Source organism: Arthroderma uncinatum (assembly GCF_011692745.1).
Source record: "Arthroderma uncinatum strain CBS 119779 chromosome Unknown scaffold3, whole genome shotgun sequence".
Taxonomy (NCBI): Eukaryota; Fungi; Ascomycota; class Eurotiomycetes; order Onygenales; family Arthrodermataceae; genus Arthroderma; species Arthroderma uncinatum.
This window is the reverse complement of record NW_022983865.1, coordinates 3204319-3226465: the sequence shown is the minus strand read 5'-3', so window position 1 is coordinate 3226465 and position 22147 is coordinate 3204319. Positions and strand designations below refer to the sequence as shown.

Here is a 22147-nt window from a genome sequence, read left to right as displayed (position 1 = left end):
CTTAGCAGTTTATGCTGAATTGCGGGATTGGCTGAAGCTAAGTTATCCCAATTCCAGCTCTGTTGCAAGGGACAAAATTCAGTGGGTTATTTTTGAATATGAAAAATTAACCTGCGAAATTATACTCTTGGAAACTGCTAGGTGAGCAGCAGGCAGGCGGAGCTCGACACTTGCGTCTTTTGGGGAAATAAATTTACACAAATTACGCAAAATCCCTTTGACATGGGATATCTCAAGATGAGTACTTATACACACTGTCACCCGATGGGCAAGGCAAAAAACATTTTGTTGGCTCCTCCTCTTCTCTGCGGCGACATGATTCCCCTCCCCTTCGTCGCCCTGGTCCTGGTCGTTGTTGTAGGAGACCTGATATGGAGATTACGCTCACGAGTTGAAAAAGCTAATCGAAGAGGGATTCTTGAGATCATTCGAGACCTTAGAACTCTCGCACCCCGTCATGAAACTGCCTCAGCGCTACTAAAGCTCATTGACGAGGACGGGGCAGGAGCTTGGCCACCAAATGCAGAGCACAACGCATGGCCAGCGGCTTTCCGTCCATACAAGGACATATATCTAGAGCTGCTGCCACTGTTCACCACAGCTGAACCAGTGCTTCACGATAATATCAGCAATGAGCGGCGAAATCACTATCGATCGCTTATGAGAAAGCTTTTGGTGGAGCGTATCAACATCGTAGAGGTTGAAAAAGCCCTTGCTAAGGTGGAAAGAGGAGTTTGGAATGGGTTTCCTCGAGATGCATACAACGGTATTTATTGCTGTATAGCAACATCCCGCCATGCCTACAGGTCAGTAGCCATCATGTTACTCTCCCATGGGGGTAAGCTCGAACTAAGAAGTATATCAGATGGGCACTGAACCCTATTGTCAAAGTCGCTCAACTTGAAACTATTGTCGAGTTCCCGCCAGAACTGGTGATCCCATGGTCCTACTTCCAGCGAAAATTTGGCGTGACGTCTGAGTGTGGAAATGGCACTGCAAACGTCTTGCATAATTTTTCCCAGAAAGGCGAGATTATATACAAAATTAACGTCGGCGTACCGGATCTGATAACCTCATCTGAGGAGGCTTTCTTTCGTATTTTCCGCCAGATTGAAACCTTGGTATGTGAGCAGTCTCTTGTATCAACACCCGTTTTCTAACTGATGCTTGAAGGCCCTCTCTATTATGATATGGTCCGTGCAATAATATCTTATCAAAACAATAACAAGGTGCACTGCCTGCAGCACCTTAAAAGAATTAACTCGACTCTTCGTGACGTTCTGCGCGTATATTACGAAAGCTTTACCAAACGCTGCATATGCCCCTCAGTATGGTCTAGCTATATCCAAGGCTTCCATGGCTGGGGTATAGGGAAAATGGTCAACGGAAAGTTTGTCAAGTACAATGGCCTCTCCGGCAGCCACATGCTATTCTTCTTTGCGGTAGATGCTTTTCTGGGGCTAGAACTCTACCTCTCTGATGAAGAGAGGATGAGAAACATCCCAGCTACCCAGAGAAAGCTTGCCTCTCTGTTTAAGAAGTATTCTTTTCGCCATAGACTACGAGAAGATGAGGATATGAAGGATGAAGTTATGAGGATGGTCAACCAAATGCAGGTATGGTTGTTTCTTTACATAATTATCTGCCAGTACTTCTAATACACTGTAGGTATACAGAGCATCTCACCGGGCACGTATAATGACATACCTGGAACAGCCGACCCCAGGCAGACTAACTATGACTGCCGGGAAATCTCTCCTTGATGGGAGCGCCTTGGAAGCTTTGAATAATTTAGACAATATTCTGCTTGGTAGGCTAAAGGAGACGATCTAGCTCATTATTACAGGCCTCTGATCATATCCTAGTTTATGTATTGCCGGGTAGATATAATCATGGTCTACCCAGCCTCCTTTCATAGGTTCTATGAACCTAGTGTCGATTTTTTATGACCCCTACTGCAATCTCACATGTCACCATGGTAGGGAAATGGAAGCGTTGGGCAAAAAATAGAAAGATAATCCTCCTTGCCGCGTTAGTACGGGAGCCCCTTACAGTTATATGATCCAAACTCAAGCTATTAACCATGGAAATCTTCAGTTTGCCTGAATCCAAGTAGTGAAAGGGTACATCCCTCTGCGTATCTTTGCTCCCCTTTTGCCGTAAGCCTGATATCACATGACCCCACAAGTTCAATTATATCACGTGATACTACCTCACTTCAAGCTCCGAACTTCCAACCTCCTTGCCATCATCACGCCAGCTCTACGATAAACCGTGAGTTGAAAACACGGTACTCTCTCTATCGTATTGTGTATCCTCATTCCTTTTGTTGGGGTGAATTCATATCCTCTGGTATATTATAAATACAATCACGACATTTCTCTAGGCAAAAGTACGATATTTTACTTTCTAGCTCTCAAGCTCGACCTCGCGTCGAGCTCTCAAACGGCCAACTACTCGCCACCTATTGCTATATAGCTAGCTTCGCGGCCGCGGAATATCTGTAATGGCTACGAAAGTTCCGCCCGTCACATGTGTACGTCATACCACTGCCTGGAAACTTATCTCTGCTTGCTACTTTCCAGCTAATCGTCGTCTAGGATGACCTGGCTACATTCCATGCCAAACATTTCGCGACTCATAATTTCAAATCAGCAATAGCCTCTAATATCATAACACCGGCCTGTAATGCCATAGAAACTGCAGCTACGGGTTATGAGAACTCTTTTGACGATGGCCTGGGGTATTATCCTGACGGGGTAAAACGTACACTCACCGACCAGCAGATTCAAATATTCAGACATAGTGAGATTCAAGCTCTTCTCCGCCAGAAGGAGCTCGAAGAACAATCTTTTGGTAATGACGAGCAGACCAAAGATGGCTCGGTCAAATATGAAGCACGTGGCCAAATCGATGTAGCTGCCTCTACCAGCTATACAGCGTCGAATAACAAGAAAGGAGTTTGTAAGGAACATGGCCAGTCAAAACGCACAAAACTAATAGACGACATAAACGGTCAAATCAATGAAACGCCGAATAATTTCAAACGCCCCGTCCAGAACGATTTGAACCAGATTGGGACTTTTCAACCAGAAGGAAAGAAGACAGCTAAAGCACCAGCCGAATTTCAACGACGCCTTGTTTCCTATGGTGATGCATGAAGATATGCCAGTGCGTTTTCTATACCGTTAGATAAACGTTATCAAAATCAACCACCAATCTGGTACCGTGGAGCTGGGATTCGTACCTTACTCTACGTACCGAGCAGCCAAACGACAATGCTGGCCCCACCTTTATGAATTTGTGAGTTCTTTCTATAAAAATACTACCCTAAATCCATAGCATGATGAAAACCTTTGTATCGTCATCCTTAGTCGTACGCCCTGCTACCTGCTCTTTGTCCCTGTCTTAGACAGCTCGAAGAGTGGGATATCACAGGACCATGACGAGAAATTAATCTTCTCTCTGAAATAAAATCACACATTCTTGATTATGCCTCTTTCCTAAAGAAACATGGATTATACTAACTTAATTCCTCCGCCAAGTCGGACAGATTTAAAGGAAACACCAAAAACCAAAAAAGCGCCATATCGTCTAAACGCCTAAATAAGACAAAAAAAAACCTCTAGTTGTATGATTATGAGCAGGTAAGGAACTGGGCGGCGCGCGTCTTTACGGAGATTTGGCCATTGATATGGAGTGTTTGGTAAAAGCTGGTTATAGCCTACAGTTCGACTGAGAAGTTAGCTCTGACCAATACTCTTTGCCATTTGCGTTCCTATGTTACTTGGGCATTGATGGGTGAAAACTCACTCGAAACTATCAACCATTAACTTCATTAGGGTCAAGGCCGTGGAACCTCAGCCAGCTGCTGAGGCGTCTCGAGAAGGGCCCGTTCTCTTGAGACCTGGCGTAGGCATCGAGGTCGAGTGGATCACACGGTTGATCTACATCTATGTCGCCTCCCGTGGACGTTTCGTTCTTTGCCTCTCCAGCCGTCTCATTTTGATGTACGGCTGCTCTGGCGTTGAGCTTCTCAACAGCCTTGTTTATTGGTGCAAGGAGATCAATTCTAGTTGATGACACGATGGTCAGCACCTTAACGACAAATAATGATGCATGGAGGCAACTCACTGTTCTCGCCCAGCCTTCGCTCTCTCAGCTCTCCATTTCTCGCCCCCATCTAGCGGAACACCCATGATATCAACCGTTCAGTGGTGACTCTCTTTCCTCTAAGACGACTCAAAGGAGACTTGGCTTGCCGGAACTAAATCTTAAATTGCGGCTTGACACCTAGAGAACTCTCAGGTGTCGTGAATATTTGGCGGTTGAATGAACGGAGAGGGAGTCTAAAAGTCAGGAACAAAGATGAGCATTTATATATAAACAACATAGGCGAGAAAATCAAACCATGGAGCCGCTTCGACATATCGGTGTAGCCAAGTCAAAAAAATTCACAGCGTGTCAGGGCCGCTTCCTGTCACGCCAGGCTGTTTTTATTTTTATTTTTATTTTTTTCATTAACAACGATACTTTGTCGAAGGCAAAGGTCAAAGCGCCCATTATAGCCAGAGGACATTTTCAGATGCAAGGCCAACAGCAGGCCCTGGGGGGTCTAGCTGGGCAGATCGCAATGGGACGCCATCCGACCATTCCAGACTCCCCCATTGGCCGGAACATCGACCGCTCCATGCAAATAAGTCATCACCGCCCGGCTATCATATTATTTATTTTATTTTCAATTTCGTTTGAAAGCTATATACATCGGGACAAAAATGATGGCGAACGCCTTACTCCAATTAAGTGTAAGCACCAAGTACACATGGAACAGGATTGATTCCTACTCGCAAAAATCTGGGCATATAAGCCTAATAGAGGGACGTCCAAGTCACACTGGTGAGGCAGGGGTAGCACCTCCATATACTTGGCCCTCATCATCCCAGCCTGGGGTAAGGGGAGGGAGCTGTCATCGTTCTGCACAAACGTTTGACCACCCACGCCAAGAAAGGGTTTCAGAGATCTCACCACACAGCGGCCACGGATATGGGCTAGATTTAGTATGGTCCACGAGAAGCAATATACATGCTCCGTACGATCGGATACTTTAAATAAACTACACCTGCAGTATGTCGAGCGTTCAGATATTCACAACTTCCCCGTCCCCGCCCCCCCGTCTCCCCGGGACGACTAAGGGTGACGAACCATGGGGCGTAACGCTAGACTCCAACTTTGCTTTTCTCGCGGACCGTTCCTTTGTGTTCCCCGGAGCTTCTTAGTGCTTCCGTTCGCCTACTCCCTGCTTCGTCATTGGGGCGTCACCTTCCGCCTCTATCTCCTTCGAAAAATTGTGATAGAGCTCATTGAGCAACGTCACCCGACAGCCAGAAGAAATACATTTGCGGAACTCTCCGTATATTGCTGAGCTGAGGGAAACCCCCTTTTTCATGGCCTTGTAGAGGGCAGTGCGCGGCAAGAACCTTTATCGTCGAAGGTGGAGCTCAGACTAGAGGAGAGAAGTCTAATTATTATTCTGCTTCTATATCTATCCATCAACGAAAGTAAAAATAACTTAATCTTAACCTCAGATCGGACCCAAGACAACTTTCAACCTGAACGGGCTGCCACGAGCCTCACTCCCAAGGAACCGGATTCCATTTCTCCCCATAGAAGGCGATTCGCCATCAGATTCCATCTGCCCCTGATTGGTAGATCCGGGATCTTCGTGTGATGCCCCGACAATTAGGTTTATTACTTTGAAGCTTCGTCGACATCTGCTCCTTGCCCTTCCTGCTTCCCCGTCGTCTCGTTTTCTCTTTCTTCGATCTTATTTCCCTCAGCCGGACTGCGGTCAGACTCTCCATCAGGCGGTCCTGCATCCGGGGATGCAGGAATTTGGCTAGTTTCTCTCTGGGTAGCCTTCAGCCAAGTACCCTGATGATCGCGTTTACGTCTCTTTGTTGAAGCAGTGACGGAATCAGACGAATCGGATTCAAACAGAATACCCTCCGCTCTTTTGTATCCCGATAATTCTTGCGTGCCTTGAGCCCAATGATTAGCCAGATGCAGCCAATTGACAACTATCTCTACTAAAGAAATTGGACCCCCGCTCACCGGCGTATAGGACGAATGGCATAGTTGTCTCTGCCGACGGCGAGATGTTCTGAGACCGGCTGCTATCATCTTGGACAACCTTCGCCGACGGGGACCCAGCCCAGCCCAATGGATGACTGTGAACGCTAGTATCAGCATTCGCCCCTAGCTTCGTGGGCCTTTTTTCGACTTGGGCCGAAACAGACCTTGCGTCGCCATCTTGCCATGCTTCTGCAAGAGGCGGCGAGACTCCATATTGAGCGTCCGTCGAATCATTTCCAAAAGAAGACCTTGGGCTTGATGGGCTCGGTTGGCTCGGTGGAGGCATCTCTGCGAACGGTAGCGAAGGTTACAGAGAAAGGGATAGTGCAGTGAGGTGTGTGCGGAACAGGAAAGAATAAATGAGCTCTGTGCTTCCTGTGCTAGTTGTGTTGCTTGTTGCTTGGGCTTCAAATCCAAAACCAAAAGAGGAACTGGCTATTATTTATAACCAGTAGGCCTCCCTCGGGTATCCCTTTCTATCGACATCGGGACTGCGTTTCAATTCAACGCATGTTTCTACCGCGCGGTAATGGAGGGCCGGAAAAGCGATGGGATGCTTGATGGTGTTGTGGGTACACCCAGGCACTGCCCTATACCCATGATCAGCCAGCGTTCAAGGAGGATTACATATGATCTATCACCATTCTATCTTTCGTTTTTTTGTCATTTTCAAGACTGACGTGTGAAACTCCCCCAATAGTCGGGTTGACTCTAACGTCTTTTGAGCTTTGTGGGCCCTAGCCTGCTTAATCAGGTGAAGGAAACCAAGGCTAAGTTTTTAGCTTGGGGCTCGAGTGGTTTCGTTTCTATTCAAAAATGGTGTCGATGACCAGCTAGAATTTCGAGAGAGAAATGGCGTAGGCGATGTCCGAAAAAGAAAGGGGATACATATGATTAGCGCAGAAAGGAAGGCAGAAGCATATCATAATTATCCGGCCTGTTGTCAACTTGTCAACACTAGGTGCGTATTTTGAGGCCCTCATTTGGTGTATGATGGAGTATAACCTTTTCTTCTAACTTACTGGTTCCTGTTATGACGCTGATAGACTACCGTTCCTTGTCAAATGTGGCGTGGATCGAACATGCTTCACTGTACCTGCATGTGGCTTACATGGTGCCCTAGTTTTACGAGTATACCATGCTTAACTGTTGGTTTTTCCCCCATCATTTTTATATATTCATAGCCAGGGGATTCAATTTAGCGGGATGTACGTGACTACAACCATATGTCGAGATACGTTTTCCCCATTGTGTTGATCGGTGATCATATAGTCAAATAATGGTCGACTACAGGCTTCGTGGGACACAAACGGTTACCGTGACGGTATCAATCAGCTCCGCGAGAACAGACGATTTGACAGCTGTCACACAAGATACAAGTCAACCAATCCAAAGCCCCTTTGTGATTGATTGGGACATAAGAGCAAACTTGGCGGCTGAACCAAAATTCTTTTTTGCCAACTAGTTTTAGTACAATTCTGAAACATCAGGCAAAGATTGTCAAGGTGCATATGAAAACTTTGAGCCTGCATGCCAGCGCGAGGTGCTAGGGTGAGGGTGAGGTGAATTATCTCCTGGTGGTTGTGGGAGAGGATACCACGATAGGATACCTAACGAGAACAAATGGAATGCTCGATATGCAGAGTCAAGGCATGGAGCAGCCATAAAGACAAGCCTCTTCACACAGCACGTGCAGTTTCGCATGAACCTCTCCTGCGCCCCGTCTTCTTGCGTTGGTGCAGCATACGTGCTAGCCAGCGATGACAGAGGGGCGCGGCGCTTAGCGAGACCAACAGAGGAGAGCAGGCCTGTAAAAAAAGAAATATAAGACAGCATAATACCCTAGAAAGGCGGCGAAAAGTTTAGTTGCAGCAATCTGGAATAACTGTTAAATACCACGCCGCAATTGACAACGCCAGCTTGTACTTGTGGATCAGCCCAAATCACCATGGAGCTATCGAATGAGGCTCCTCCTCCATCCCTTGCAAGCAAGGGAATCAATCTGTCTCCATGGGTGGTGACCTAGACAACGGTTTACATATACATGATGCGAAATCGAGAGTTGATCTAGCGGTGTGCAATAACCAATACCCCAAGTGAGGCGGTTGCTACAATGCCTGACGAACGGCAGGCCAGAACGGAGAGTATTTCTCTGCACTGGCAATTATCCCATTATCTGCCCAACTGGTTAGAAAGCACCCACGGAGAGGAGCTGAGTATATTCACAACCTGGGGCAACGGACCGATAGAATGCAAGCCAACTGCTTTCTAATGGGGTTACCATGGTATCATAGTGGAGAGCTGAGCCTTGCTCCCGCCTAGCATACTTTACCACCCCCTGTTGACAACGCAGGGAAATTGCAATCGACAAAAACACACACCTGGCTACAGTTTGGCCCTGGAAACGAGCGTTAGAAGTAACGAAAAAGCTCTATCTTCTGCATCATGGTTGCCACGTAGCACTGCAAATGGAGTTCCTATTTACTGCAATATGCATCATATTCCAAGATGGAGGGTGGTTGGGGAACGGAAAACGACAATACACGAAAATCAGCCAGACTTCTCCAGTTTCCTGTCGATTTTTCGATTATTTTTTCCCATCAATACTTAAAAGCCCAGCGACGATCATTTCAAATAGATACTGGTGGGACACAAAATGATCCTTCAGGCGCCCAATGCAGATAACCCTCCCGCTTGACGAGCGTGTGAACAAATTACAGATGCAAAATATAACCGCTAAGTCTACCCTCCGAGATATGAGGTGCACATATACCAATTACCGCAAGCACTTCTGAGATGTCATATGCGACCGCTGTCTTGACTAGGGCATGGAACGATATACACTCACAGCGCAGGCAGCAGGGCAGAAAGATTATCCTCTCTCTCTTGGAAGCCACCGGAAGAAACTCCCTTACCAACGAAAGGCGCTCACAACCAGCGACCCCTAGCAATTTCTCCTTGGCATGATAGGAGCGAACCACTAATGCGACCTAGGAAAACTGGCCTCAGCTGATTTGAAAAGCGAATGAGCTGTTCGACTCAAAAGGGTACTCCATGAGTGAAAAAAAAAAAAAAAAAAAAAAAAAAAAAAAAAAAACAGCACCCGAAATTTCTCTGCTCCGCTTGTGCGACATCTCAAAGCATTCATTAAAACTTAATCCCCATTACAAGGCTACATACCAGAAAATTTACGCCGCAGCTCCCACCCATTCTGCTGATGCCGTATTAGGAGGCTCGACGCGCTTCCTCTGATTCGGAATTTTGATAGCAAGTTATCTCCGCCTCCTACTGCTCGCAGGAGAGGGTCTGGTTCCACTGAATGTTTACGAAGCATGCGTTACACCTTATATATCCATGTCAACCGACTGGACCCGTCACACATTGCATAGCATCTGTATAGCACTTGTATAGCACTTTTATAGCACTTTTATAGAGTGTCATGTCGGCATGTCGTTGAACAGACCAGGTACCCCAAACTCTAGAAGATCGGTCTAACGACATAGCTTGGCTAAGTACCTGGATCAGCCTCTATAGCGAATCAAAAAATTGCCTGCTCTATTTTTCAAGACAGACTAGGATAGTCTTCCGCAGATTGCGTGCTTCATCGTGCCACTCTCGCGAGATTGTGGGTCACAAAAAGCAAAGGATATAACTTGTCAGATTCTCGGTGTTGGGTACGACTCGTTCCTGTAGCCAATGGTCCCCATTGGACACTGGGCCTTTTGTCCCTCATGGTCCATCATAACTTGCTAACTACACAAATATATTAAGTTAAGCTTAACACGCTTAAACTCGGGACGGTGGTCCTTGTTTACTTAGTATCAATGCTTGCTCAATATATGATGGAGAAATATAAGTCTTATCTACTAAAGTGATCGAGGATGCATATCATCTGTAATAGCAAAAGAGAAAGAAAGGACAAGTCAGAATGTACAGGTAGACGACACTCCTGGGTGCACCATCACCGCCTCGCTTAGTGAAAACCGTTAGTTATCCTCTGCCATCTCCTCAAATCCTGGTGGCTTGTTTGCTCGGTCGGTACAGGTATGTCAAGGTCGATGGATCGTGGAAGTAGATATCGAAGTGAGTATAGACTTCCGAAACCCAGTTTTCAGCATCCACCAGTAAACCAAAGTTGAACCGAACAAGATATAGCCTGTGCTTCCATGATATGTACTAAATACATTCCTTGCAGCTTCAAGTGAGATTCATGATATAAAACTCGAACCCCTATAGCAGAATGATCCCTCGAGTACCTATGGAACATCCCGTTGATCCTTATGCGCAAACTGGATAATAAACCCATCTTCGAAAAGATCCTAATAATAATAATGCCTATTAAAAATTTATATATATAAGGCAATTTATAGATAGTAGTTTAAGATTACTTAATACGCTATTAAAACGTATATTATTATATATTTAGTTACTACTATATCTTTTAAGCTTAAAGGATATGCGGCGTCCCTTGTGCGGTATATACCGCCTATATAACATCTATATATATTATCACTATCCCTAATACTAGATAGAAGTCAATTAATATAATAATAACGTTATTACAACCAGTGCCACTAGCACTGCCGGAGCCTGGCTCCCTATACATGGGAATATAATATAGAATAATAATAATAATAATAGCTACGAGCGAGTGTTGTCTAGAAATAAGGTAGGCTCCATTTAGCCAAAAAGTCACTTTTGTCATCTAACATCTCGCAATAAGCTGGGAGAGTGGATTGCTGCGCACCGGACGACAAAAGTTGACTGGGTAGTGGTGGAGGGTCCTCGGTTCCTTGTCTATCCACTCTGAGGACTCAAAGTAGGGGGAGAATATTCGAAGCAGGCAAAAGATTTGGAAAAGGGCAAAGACAGAATGAGAGGGCTACGGAGAACGGTTCGAACATGAACAAGCCATCATTCATTTCTTCTTCTTCTTCTTCTTAGCATTTTCAGAACTCGCTAGGTACGCAGCAACGGACCGATTGATCGCGTCTTTCATACTGACTTCCGGCCGGTACCCCAGCCGCTTCTTCGCTTTCGAGATGTCAAAAGTCCGGGTCATAGTGAAGAATCTCACCATCTTCCGATTGAGCTGCGACGACCGCGTCCCAAAGCTACTGAGCCACACAACCCATTCAAGCACCACGGCGAGCGCGTAGAAGACAAACGGCGGCACCACCCACACGCTTGTGACGGGGTATCCGGCAGCGCCTGAGACCGCGTGCGCAAAGGCCCAGAACGGCCACGGTTCGTCGTTGGTGATGTTGAACACTTCGCCGTCAACGGGTCCGTCTTCTGGCGTGGAGGGGCTGAGCAGGGCTTTCGCGGCGAGAATGTGCGCGTCGGCTGCGTTGCCGAGGTAGGTGTAGTCGTAGAGATTCTCGTTGTATCCAACCTGTAGCTTTCCACGTCCGGCTTTTGCATTATCGACGATCTTTGGGATTGTGGTGACATCGCCCTCGCCGAAGAGGGTACAGCCACGCAGCACCGTGGTCTTGTAGCCGTGTTTTCTGTTAGCGGCCAGAACCATATCCTCTGCAACGGCCTTTGTATGTGTATAGAATTCCTTCTGCTCGGGTAAGTAGACCTTGGGCGCGTCCTCGGTTGCGTTCACGATATCTGTATATCCGTTGTGAACGACGGATGAGCTGGACGTATACACCACAGCTTTGACGTGGTCCGTATCACGGGTGGTATCCAGCAGGATACGAGTACCGCCAATATTGACCTTTTCAAAGATGTCATGGCTATTTTTCTGCTCCATCATGAATGGGGATGCGGTGTGAAAGATGACTTGTGGTTTAGCATTTTCGATCACTTTCTGGACATCCTCCCGAGAAGCCAGGCTGCCTCGAGTGTATTTGACACCCGGGTAGACGTTTCGGTCGATATTCAGGTCGAAGACCGTGATGTTTGAAGCGTCCTGCTTCTCAAGCAGTCGCTTCACGATGTGGTGGCCGAGCCCACCGCAGCCACCGATGACAAGCACGGGGTCCATATGGGAAATGCCGCAAGTATTTGCAATCTAGGGGGGTTGCAAGGAGAGAATCTGCAGGAAAGCAAAATAAACTCTTCGCAGTCCTAGGCGAATAGCTGCTATTAATATTGATTTGAATTATCTCAGCTGCGCTTGCGAACCCTGGTTTCTCGGGAAAAAAACATGTTCTACTTCTATTCCTTGGGCGAGATGCCGCAAGGGGCTGAGATACCACTTTTTATAAAATAAATTACGTAACACTAGTTTTAGAATGAATTCTAATGGTTATGGATAGAGTATCCTATTGTAGAATCAAGACTTATGGGCGCGACCTCCGTATATAAATTATATAGTCACCTCCATCTAAATCTAAACTGTCCTCCACCCCATTGGTATTGGACTCCGCATGCTCCTTGGAAGAGATAAAGTAAGGTATATTAAATTTACAATGATAACCACGCGCCCTGCTAATAGATACATAACATACAATAGACGAGCAAGAAGACTTAACGCTTTCCCGGCCTCCCATCTTCCCGCCTCATTCGTCTATTCCTCCGTTGACTCGCCCTAATAGCCTCCGGAGTAAGAATATCCTCAGGCAACCGGAATGGCGCATCGTCGAATTCTGGGAGTGGCTTCCCGAATGCCGTCCGCGTCCGACCGCGTTTGTGCTTTTTAATTGCTGCTTCGCGGAGATGGGGTTTGGAGTAGAATGATATAAACGGTCCTACAACCCACAGGTCGGGTTCGATGTACGGTGCTGCAACGGTCGTCTCAGGGGGGTTGCTTGACGGGGCTTGTTGCTGGGTATGGGTCTTGGGCTGGGATTGCGGTTTAGGCTGTTGTCGTGGTTGGGAGGTTGGTTTGTCGTTGCGGGTCTTGAGCTTCTTGCTTTTGGATGCAGATATCGCTTCCTGGTAGAGCTGGTGTGCAGCTAGTCCGTCAACGTCATCCGGGTCTGGAACACTGCCGACAGCTGTAGGCGATGTATGTTCGGAGCTTTCATCAACGACATCGCTTTCACCCTCGCCTTCTTCATCTTCAGCTTCATCTTCTTCTTGGGAGTCAGATTCTTCTTCTTCATCTTCTTCTGCTTGTAGTGCTTGTTCTCGTTCTACTCTCCTGCGTTTCTCCTCTTCCTTCCATGCTCGGAACTTTTCAAGCAAGGCTGTGACTTCTCCTACGAAATAGTCGCGCTTAGGCTCGTAGAGCTTCTTCTCCGTGTCAGTAACCCCATTAATGCCCATCACCCGTAGCCAGTCATGACCTTGTAGCTCACCCAGCAGATGGTCCAGTTGGACCTTCTCGTACTGGGCTCGCTCTTTTTCAAGATTGCGTAGTTGTTTTTCCTGTCTTTCTAGCCTTCTATGGGCTTTGAAGAAGGCGTCTTCGTCTAATGGGTCCTTGTCACTGGTTTCCGCAAACAGTCCTAGATCAACGACCTCTGCTTTATGCAGATTCTCAAGAGGGTTGCATGGTGCTTTTGATGATGATGGCACATCATCACGATTGAGCACTATGGGCTCCCTTAAATCATCCACAAGGGTAACTGTGGTCTCCGCACAAAGAAATTCTAATTGAGAGCATATCAGTCACTGTGAGGCCTATGGATCGAGTTGAAGCTCCAAATACCTTGTTTCACTGGCTCTAAACTAAGAATCTGTTCATAGTTGGGAAAGTACATAGCCAATTCACTCTTTGATGGTCTAGTACCTCCATCATGAGACCGCAAGGACCTCTTCTCACTCCCAGCTGGGGCACTGGTACTGGGTCCTGGGGTTGGTTTTAAATGAACCTCATTCTTAGTAACAATATTACCATGCATGTTTGCATCTTCACCGCCCTCCTTAACTTCCTTGACAAGGGCCATATCTCCTTCATCTGTCTGTATAGATTGAGGATGGCGCAATGAGCTCCTTGTAGGACGAGCTAAGGCGGACTCAGTGGCCTTGTTGTTGGTATCAGGCATAGCGCCGGGTCTAGCAAACGATAGACGACCACCTTTACCTTCCCCAGATCCGTCATCGCCGTCTCTGGGGCCCCTGATATTCACCAATTGTGTCTGTATCTGACGTTTGGGGAGCGAATCTGGTCGTGGAACGACGTTCGATAGGCTGTGGGCATCTCTAGCGCGTAGGGGAAGTTGCCCTGATACTTGGGGCGGGGAGTGGTGTAGCTTCGCTCGTTTCGAGGGTGGTTGGTCGTGGGTGTAGATGAACGGGTGTGTATGGGTATGTGTATTTGCATGGGTGTGTTGATGCGGAGGAGGTATCGCGGAACTAGGCGTGGACGGTGGCGGTTCGGTGAATATGGGAGATGCCAGGTCCTGCTGCTGGTGCTGCTGTTGCCGCTGTGTTTTGGTCCGAGTACTGCACGACGGCGGAGTTGTCACAGTGCGAGTCATCATCCGGGCTGGTGTAGGGAAATTTTCTCTTAGACAGCAACCACCATGGCGGAACAGAGATAGGAGGACAAGCTGCTGGGCTTGCCTGCGAGGGGAATCCGGACAGTGACGATGCTCTGGTTGCTCCCCTGAATCTGCTCCTTGCATTCAGGTAGACGGCACGACGCTCTGGTATGAGAGTACGGCCAATTGTCGACTGCTCGCGACCTCGCCGTCGCCTCTTTTTTGCCTATCTCGAAGGCGAGGAAGTCGAGATAGAGTTGGCCGCGTTACGGGATTACGCAGAGTTGCTAGGTGTGTATTGAAGCTATAGTGTGTATTGTCGTATTTATCTGTAATAATACGTAAATGTCTGCTGACTAGACAATATAACTGCACGTCCATATAAAAATGTCAAGTTTACAGCATCGATGGAAGATATATTCACTGTCACTGATAGTTACGTGCTGAGGTATAGATGTTTTTGGCTGTCAGGCTCCTATACTCTGTTATTCAGTGATATTATATCAGTGACTGAAATAACCTGTAAAATGTTACTTGTTCTTATCCCATCTCTCGACTCTTGAGGAGCGAGAATAACAACTATAGTAAGCCAGTCAATATCACTGCGGGAGCATGATATTGGCGAAGTGCGCTAAGACTATTTGCTTAATGATGCTCCTGATCTCAGGAGAACTTCAGGTCCAACCACCATCCTCCTTACACCACCAAGCCTCGTCACAAGCCTCCAACAGTTGAGCTTGTATAGTCTCATCCCTCACCACTAGCTAAGCTTATCATAAGCTAGTTTGGCTGTCTTTCGCGTGCCATGGATGAGAAGTACGTGAAAGAAATGGAGGACATTGCTCCTTCTCTTTGGTGAGTTGATGATATGGGGGGCCCTGTTTCTTGAATTTATCAGGCTGAGCCCGATTAACACCTTAATACCTTAAGACGCTGGATAATACTCCCGAGTTCTTTCGGATGCGTTTCAATGCCTCTGGGCGCCGATATTTGACGCGTTTTGCTCGTTTTGAATTAGGCTAATAAAACTGATAGCAATATCCCATGCAGATACTGCCTCGGGTACTTCTCCAGCATTTTCGAGGTGTGTAAAACCAGACCAGGCGAAGAATGCCTCCGTTGTTTGAAGGATTGCCATAAATGCGAGGCGGTGAGTTTGTGCTGGCTCCTCTATGTTACTTTCGTGTTCTGGGCATTTTGTAAACTTGCAATTGTTAACTCTTTTGGGGTATAGATGCCCGATACCCCTGAAATGCGCCACTATATGTGGTTAAGAATCTACATTCGCAGCTGCCATGAAGTTGGCCTACCTATAGCGCTGGAGACGCACCAGAAACTGGAAGCGGCATTCAGAGCTATTACGCGCACAATCAAAAAGGCCAAACGCAAGTCAGCACGTGTGGAAAATGTGAGCGGTTCTTCCTTGCTGCCACAATAAGTAGGATGATATAAGGCCATGTTGAAACGCCCATGGGTTTGCAAAGTATGGTATTCATATGGGTAGGGCATGGTTAACTCAAGATACTGTCGTCTTATTTTCGGGGCGATATGTACGTTGCTAGTCAAGAAACGATAGCAGGTCCCACTTCCTATGTACTTCATTATTTAAACGTAATAATGGTATTCAACCACCCTGATGTGCTAGACCGATGCCGAGGGAATGCAAGAAAACTACCAGAGAAGGTTATTGGTGGGGACACTTGTTAGTGATGACCATTGACCACATCCCGTTGGTCACGTAGGCTCATGCAATATGACAATATTGCATGGACGGAAGAATCACACCAAGATTAAATAAACTGGTGTTAAGGGCAATTTGTCTCCAAGGACGACTTCCTCAACCCGTAGGGTATCAATAATTTATAGGTATAGGAGGCCTGTTAGCTCATGATATACGAATGAAATAAAGAAATCCCGTTTAAAAAACGGCCAACGCATAGACAGTATGGGGTATATTAGTATGCTTGACTAGGCTCTATGGCAATCTCAAAAGTGGCTAGATGGTATTGGCGAACGAAGGTCACCTCATAGCCAGGCTATGAACATAGCCACGAACCTATATCTCCCGGCGGCCCCTAAGTGTTCTTACACTTAATAGAGGCTACCCAACTGGTTATAGTTTTACGGGGTTAGAGATCCTCTGGGTCGGTATACACTTTAAGTATCGATAGTGACTAACACATGCCGACGTATTAGTTAAAAGATAGCAGACTTTAACCATATAGATATAGATAAGTACTATCACTTTATGCAAAGCTTATCCAGGGTAACATTTAGGTTTAGACGGGTACTTAACAGCTTCCACCCAACCCTGTAAGGTATCATCAACCACGATTCCCGAAAGACATTCTAGCTACTTAGGTGCAGGGGTGACGTTATATTATGCGGAGTGGGTGAACAGGGTATCTTTAAGGATGGGAGAGCCAGAGAATTCTGGGTTGAGAAGAACGCAGCTATAACGTATTAGAAGCAGTATTGGAGAACCGAATACTCATTTGAACTCACTTTAAGAAATAAGCAAGACCAAGCCGTCTAGTTTCCAGGAATTTTTTGTTAAATTTAACTAAACGGTGAGTTAATTTGGGATAAGGCTTGGATATCTGGTCGACAGGACGTACATAGCGCACTCTTAGGTGGCAAAGCCGGCAAGGACTTTTTAGCGTGAGGGAAGGCCTCGGCGAGCTTGGATCGAAGGTCTACGAATTGGGAGTACCTGAGTTGGAAGGTGATCGGTTAACGCTGGTTAAACGTATGATACTGGTGGTAACAAACCTCATCCGAACGATCATAGATGTTCCCTAGTTATTCCACAATCAGCATCTGGCTGTATCCTTAGCAAGGAGCTGAAGCAATGCACACCTCGAGAGTCTGAATATTGCATATCCACACGACATAGGCCCCGATCCCCGACTGTCCCTTGACAACGGCGTGGTCATCAATCGTAACATTCTTCGCCCATAGTCCCTTGCTCGTATCGCACGAGGGATCCTCGCTATGATCCTCTAGCGTTATCAGGCCACTCGACCGGTCAAGGGAGGTATGTGATGCATGCGAGACATTGCGTGAATGTCTCCAGTAAGGCGGGGTAGTGGTCGTGGTCGTGGTTGTGGTCGTGGGCCTCGACGGCCGCGTTCCAGCGCGGGGTGCCGAGGATATAGACGCATTATCAGCGCCTATAGCACCCACATGGTGTGGCATGCGTGGCTGGTGAGGTGTCGCGTACTGCGCGCGAGGCGATCGGGCCCCTTCACTCGCCGGCTCCATCCATCAGAGGGATATCAGGGTCCGCGTCAAAGAATATATAACGCCGAGGGATAGACGAGGGATTTGCGGTAGCTGCAGGTATGCGGGAAAGGCCGGCTTTCAGATGTATAACTATAGATGAGACAATACTTTAGCGAGGTCGGTTCCTCTGACGTGGAAGGAGGCACCGTGTGACATGATCAATGCGTGTCTCAAGTTCACACATGGAGAGATTGCATGGGGTGAGACAAGAGCGGAAGGCTATTGTTGGGAAATGGCGAACCACAGACCAGGAGGGGGAGGGGGGGGGGGGGGGGGGGGGGGGGGGGGAGGGAGCCTGAAGCTCTGGCGACAACTGAACACACCTGGAATCAATGTGGCAACTCGATGACGACTATGAAAGATGATAAAAAGGACTGGAGATGGGCAGGAGTGTATGATATGTTCAGTCTGGCTGATGTTTCTCTGCAGAATGTCAAGGCAACGCAGCCAAGGCCCGGTGCCACATCGGCTGGCCGCTAGTAGGGTCCCGAACCTTGACGATCACGGCCTTTGCAAACACCTCAACCCCAACCCAGCACTTGTCCCAGCACTGTATACGCCATTATAGCATGTCCATAGCGTCTATAGATGTGTTTTTTATCGCCCTATATAGCTTATATACCACGTTAATATAAGCTTGTTTTATAAATAGAACCACGACGTTGAGCTGACATAATGACATGTCCGTATCCGGCTAGCGTCTTGGCTTATAGCTTCCCGTGTAGTGGACGCGCTATTCCTAAAGGAGCATAGTCCGGCCGATCCGCGGGTCACGCGGCTGACCAATCACGACCCTGGGCAGCTTTATATTGTTGTCTCAATTACCTTTTCGGGGCAGGGGGGCATCGCTTCATTTTTCACCCTTTCTCCTCCCAGTCCCTCCCCCAGCTTCCCACAGTCGTTATAAGCCCCATCGTTCGTTTCTCCGGCCGCTACCATTCTTCTTTTTCTCCAGTCTCTCGCTCTGTGAATAGTTTCTTTTCGTGCACGTGTCGCTACTTATCTGATAGCTGCTGCAATCTGTCCTACCCCCGGAGCCCCCAGGTACGTCCACGAGGGCTGTTACGCATGTACTCCCGTACAGCTTCATCCCAGTTCCTCGATGTTGGGATCTCATATCATATATCTCGACGGAGCATTTGGTGTATACTGGGACCAGCTGCTAACATCTCTCTACCAGATCTAGACATCATGTTGTTCTCATCAGCTCTTTTCGCTTTCGTGACCGTTGCCAGTCTAGCCTCTGCACAGGTTATCAACCCTCAAGATGTCGACGAGGCCACCAGAGGTTAGTTTTCCAGAACCTGCTTTTTGATACCATAGCTAACGTGTCTATAGCCCAGTGGTGTTTGGCTCAGCAGACCTCTTGCCCCTTGATCTGTCTCCAGCTGCGAGGAACTACCGAGACTCCCTCGGCCAACGACTGTGACCCAGTATGTTACCATTCCAACTTTCAGTATCAAAGAATAGCTTGACGACTAACCCGGCGTGAATAGGATACCCTCGCCTTCGACTGCACATGCAGCAACGGTATGACCCCCAACGCAACTGAATACTCCCAGACGATCCCATACTTCCTCTGCACCGAGTCCAACAACAAGTGCGTCAAGGACTGCAACGGTGTCCACGCCTGTCAGTCTGCCTGCCGCGAAGACCACCCGTGTGGTGCCCAGAATCCTACTCCACCAAACTCTACAACGAAGCCTACCATGACAGCCACCCAGTCAGCTAGCTCCACTGCCTCGAGTGGTGCCGTCTATACCGGTTTCGGTGACGGCTCTGCCTCCTCCACCGACACTCCAAAGAAGGGCATGGCCGGTCAGCAGGTATTGTTGCACGTTGGTCAGATGTATGGAATGGCCGTCGTTCTGGGTGGGTTCCTTGCTGGCTTCGCTGTTCTTCTATAAATTATGAGCCAGCCTGAGGGAAAGGGTCCTAGGCATATTCGCAATGTATACATGAGGAGCTATCTTTGCTATTTCTCGGATTAAAACCTTTTTAATTTTTTGTTATGGAATGTCACTGGCGTGGATAGGTGTTGATCGATCTACTTTCGATACCACCCGCTTAACGCCCCATTGGGTCTTATTTCATCTTGTTCCATATCTTCTATTTTTGGGCGGCTTTAGTGGTATTTTTTTTTGTTTCTTGTTTAGTGGGTCAGTTGGCCTTCTCTGCACGGATACCTTTGTGGCCCAGTATATACATAATCCTTAATAGTTTAATTTGAGCCTAATCGCGTTTCAAAGACGTGCATATACAGTACGGCATATACAGTACGGAATAAATAAGCAAGATAGGACCAACTGAACTATATCGTAATTTGTTCAACTGTCGCAGCCCAACCTAACATAACGCCATGCTAATGAATAAGATTACAAAAAAAAAATCCGCATAACTTTTTCTCTGTCAACGACCAAGCTGATCTCGCTTCGACCGCTTGTGGTTATCCTCGTCCTCTGAGACCTCATCCACCTCCATAGCATCCACGCCGCCTTCCTCGTCCTCATCATCAATGCCAGCCCGTCGTTTGAGACCCTTCATCTTCCTGGTCTGCAAATCGCTCAGGTCTTGACGGCCAAGATGAACTCGTCCAATCTTATCACCGATAGTATCCATGCTAACATTCTTCTTCGTCTTCTCCATATCCTGAGGCCGTTTCCCTTGTTTCAGCGCCGTCTTCATAGCATCCTCGTCAGCTTCTCGGACTCTTCCGATCCGGAAATCAAACTTGGGTCCAACTTCTTCCAGCTCTACGCGGGGAAGCTTGTGTCCACTTCTCCGTGTCCGGATCTTGTACCACCGTAAATGAATAGCTGGCAGTGAGCTATCAGCGGCCGCACTCCCGTTTGCAGCCGCGATTCCGCTTGCGTTTGGTTCCTCGGCTGCAACCATGAGGATATACTGTAGTCCCTCTACGTCAATCTTATCCGTCTCCTCGCCTTTGAAAATATCCAGAAACATGCTCTTGAGCATGGTGAACACGCCGGACGTCTCATCAGCCCAGACGGTTCCAGAAAACAGCATCATCGGCTTCATACCCACGCCCACGTTCAGCTGTAAAGCGGCCTTGGGGTTTTTTCGAAGCGCAGCTGCGTCGGCCTCCATCTCGGCCTGGGTTCCTAGCAGTAGCAGTTCGCACATATCGAGCACCTTGGAATCGAATATGCGCATCACTGTTATGCAATTCGGTCTCTTCTTGTTGCTGCTTCCGTAAATAGCGATACCGCATTCGTTCTTTGTGGCCAGGAACTCGAGACTCTCTGTGTTCTCAAAGGGGTGGATGTTTTCGTTCTTCTTGTGGAAGAGCACCGAGTGAGGCTTTGTGAGCGAGTGGATGGTCTTGAGCACTGTGTGGAGGGGCAGAGGGCATTTTGGGCCATGTAGCAGCAGTGTCTGCTTTGGCTTTTCAATCAATTGCGGTTCTTTGGCTTTGAGAAGGCGCCGCGTTCGTGCATTTCGGGGTACTCTATCAATTACTGATATTAGATCCTTGCATCTATCTCTATAGAAACCGGCGAAGGTAGAGAGTGAGTATACTTACACTTCTCGCAACATTGTGTCTGCAAACGTTAATCAGGGTATCAAATATTAAGAACAATGGGTATATCGTCTGTATTCGACGGATTGAGCGTTGTTTGAGCTTTGCATCAAAACTTGAAGCTTCTGCGAAATTTGAAAATTGAACGCCAAGATTTCGAACCTTGATATCACGGGACTTAGTTTTTCCGATAATCACGTGAAGATAACAACCCTACATCGGACTATCTATACCCCGGCCCTCCGAAGTATCATAGTAGGCATACCTAGGTATATATGTTGACTCCAGGATTTGACAGATTTAAGAGCAGTATAAAGAGATAAGAGTAGAAAGATGAGTAGCGGTTAGAGGCAAGGCGGGCTGATCGTTAGTACCACTTTACGAAACATTCAAGAGATAGAATGGTCGTTGATAAACTGTGGAAGCACCAGTAAGCCGATATAAAGTAATCGAGAAGCTGAGGTTATATCAGGACTATTAAGAGTCTAGTGGAGATATACGAAGTAGATCAGGCTATTAGATATGACCATAACTACCAGCTGGTTGTAGCTGTATAGATGATATGTATAGAAGTTGTTCTCGAAGGCTCTGAGGCGTTGGACTGCGCCACACCTTCCCACGTCGTTTTTGGCCGGGTTGCGTATCTGGTTCTTATCGGCCTCAGTATGCCACCATCGAACTATCTCCAGATGTCAACACTCACTGCAGAACAGCATCATCTCTCATTCTTACCATTGACCAGGCCCTCCAGGCTGCTATTATTCTTTTTGTCTTGGTGATATTCTTCTTCACTGCCTCGCCTTTG

The 22147-nt window shown here is 47.3% G+C and overlaps 7 protein-coding genes across 7 annotated transcripts; 2 read left to right on the top strand and 5 right to left on the bottom strand.

Annotated features, from left to right (window-relative positions):
• Positions 1-264: 264 nt before the first annotated feature.
• Positions 265-3161, top strand: GIQ15_04726 (uncharacterized protein; the record flags this gene model as incomplete). The annotated part of the gene is made up of 6 exons (XM_033552143.1): positions 265-806; positions 866-1121; positions 1174-1193; positions 1340-1616; positions 2483-2536; positions 2601-3161. The coding sequence occupies 6 exons, from the start codon at positions 265-267 to the stop codon at positions 3159-3161; spliced, it is 1710 nt and encodes a 569-aa protein (XP_033405873.1).
• A 2587-nt stretch (positions 3162-5748) lies between these two features.
• Positions 5749-6418, bottom strand: GIQ15_04725 (uncharacterized protein; the record flags this gene model as incomplete). The annotated part of the gene is made up of 3 exons (XM_033552142.1): positions 5749-6038; positions 6112-6227; positions 6297-6418. 3 exons carry the CDS (start codon positions 6416-6418, stop codon positions 5749-5751), a joined length of 528 nt encoding a protein of 175 aa, XP_033405872.1.
• A 4632-nt stretch (positions 6419-11050) lies between these two features.
• GIQ15_04724 (C-3 sterol dehydrogenase/C-4 decarboxylase) lies at positions 11051-12130 on the bottom strand (the record flags this gene model as incomplete). Its single annotated transcript, XM_033552141.1, has 1 exon — positions 11051-12130. The coding sequence occupies one exon, from the start codon at positions 12128-12130 to the stop codon at positions 11051-11053; it is 1080 nt and encodes a 359-aa protein (XP_033405871.1).
• A 485-nt stretch (positions 12131-12615) lies between these two features.
• GIQ15_04723 (uncharacterized protein) lies at positions 12616-14516 on the bottom strand (the record flags this gene model as incomplete). The annotated part of the gene is made up of 2 exons (XM_033552140.1): positions 12616-13682; positions 13742-14516. 2 exons carry the CDS (start codon positions 14514-14516, stop codon positions 12616-12618), a joined length of 1842 nt encoding a protein of 613 aa, XP_033405870.1.
• Positions 14517-16896: 2380 nt separating this feature from the next.
• GIQ15_04722 (PX domain-containing protein) lies at positions 16897-17780 on the bottom strand (the record flags this gene model as incomplete). Its single annotated transcript, XM_033552139.1, has 5 exons — positions 16897-16969; positions 17022-17079; positions 17135-17229; positions 17289-17314; positions 17376-17780. The coding sequence occupies 5 exons, from the start codon at positions 17778-17780 to the stop codon at positions 16897-16899; spliced, it is 657 nt and encodes a 218-aa protein (XP_033405869.1).
• A 1212-nt stretch (positions 17781-18992) lies between these two features.
• On the top strand, positions 18993-19708 carry GIQ15_04721 (uncharacterized protein; the record flags this gene model as incomplete). The annotated part of the gene is made up of 3 exons (XM_033552138.1): positions 18993-19089; positions 19140-19234; positions 19298-19708. The coding sequence occupies 3 exons, from the start codon at positions 18993-18995 to the stop codon at positions 19706-19708; spliced, it is 603 nt and encodes a 200-aa protein (XP_033405868.1).
• Positions 19709-20210: 502 nt separating this feature from the next.
• On the bottom strand, positions 20211-21359 carry GIQ15_04720 (ribosome biogenesis protein RPF2; the record flags this gene model as incomplete). The annotated part of the gene is made up of 2 exons (XM_033552137.1): positions 20211-21270; positions 21346-21359. The coding sequence occupies 2 exons, from the start codon at positions 21357-21359 to the stop codon at positions 20211-20213; spliced, it is 1074 nt and encodes a 357-aa protein (XP_033405867.1).
• Positions 21360-22147: the final 788 nt, after the last annotated feature.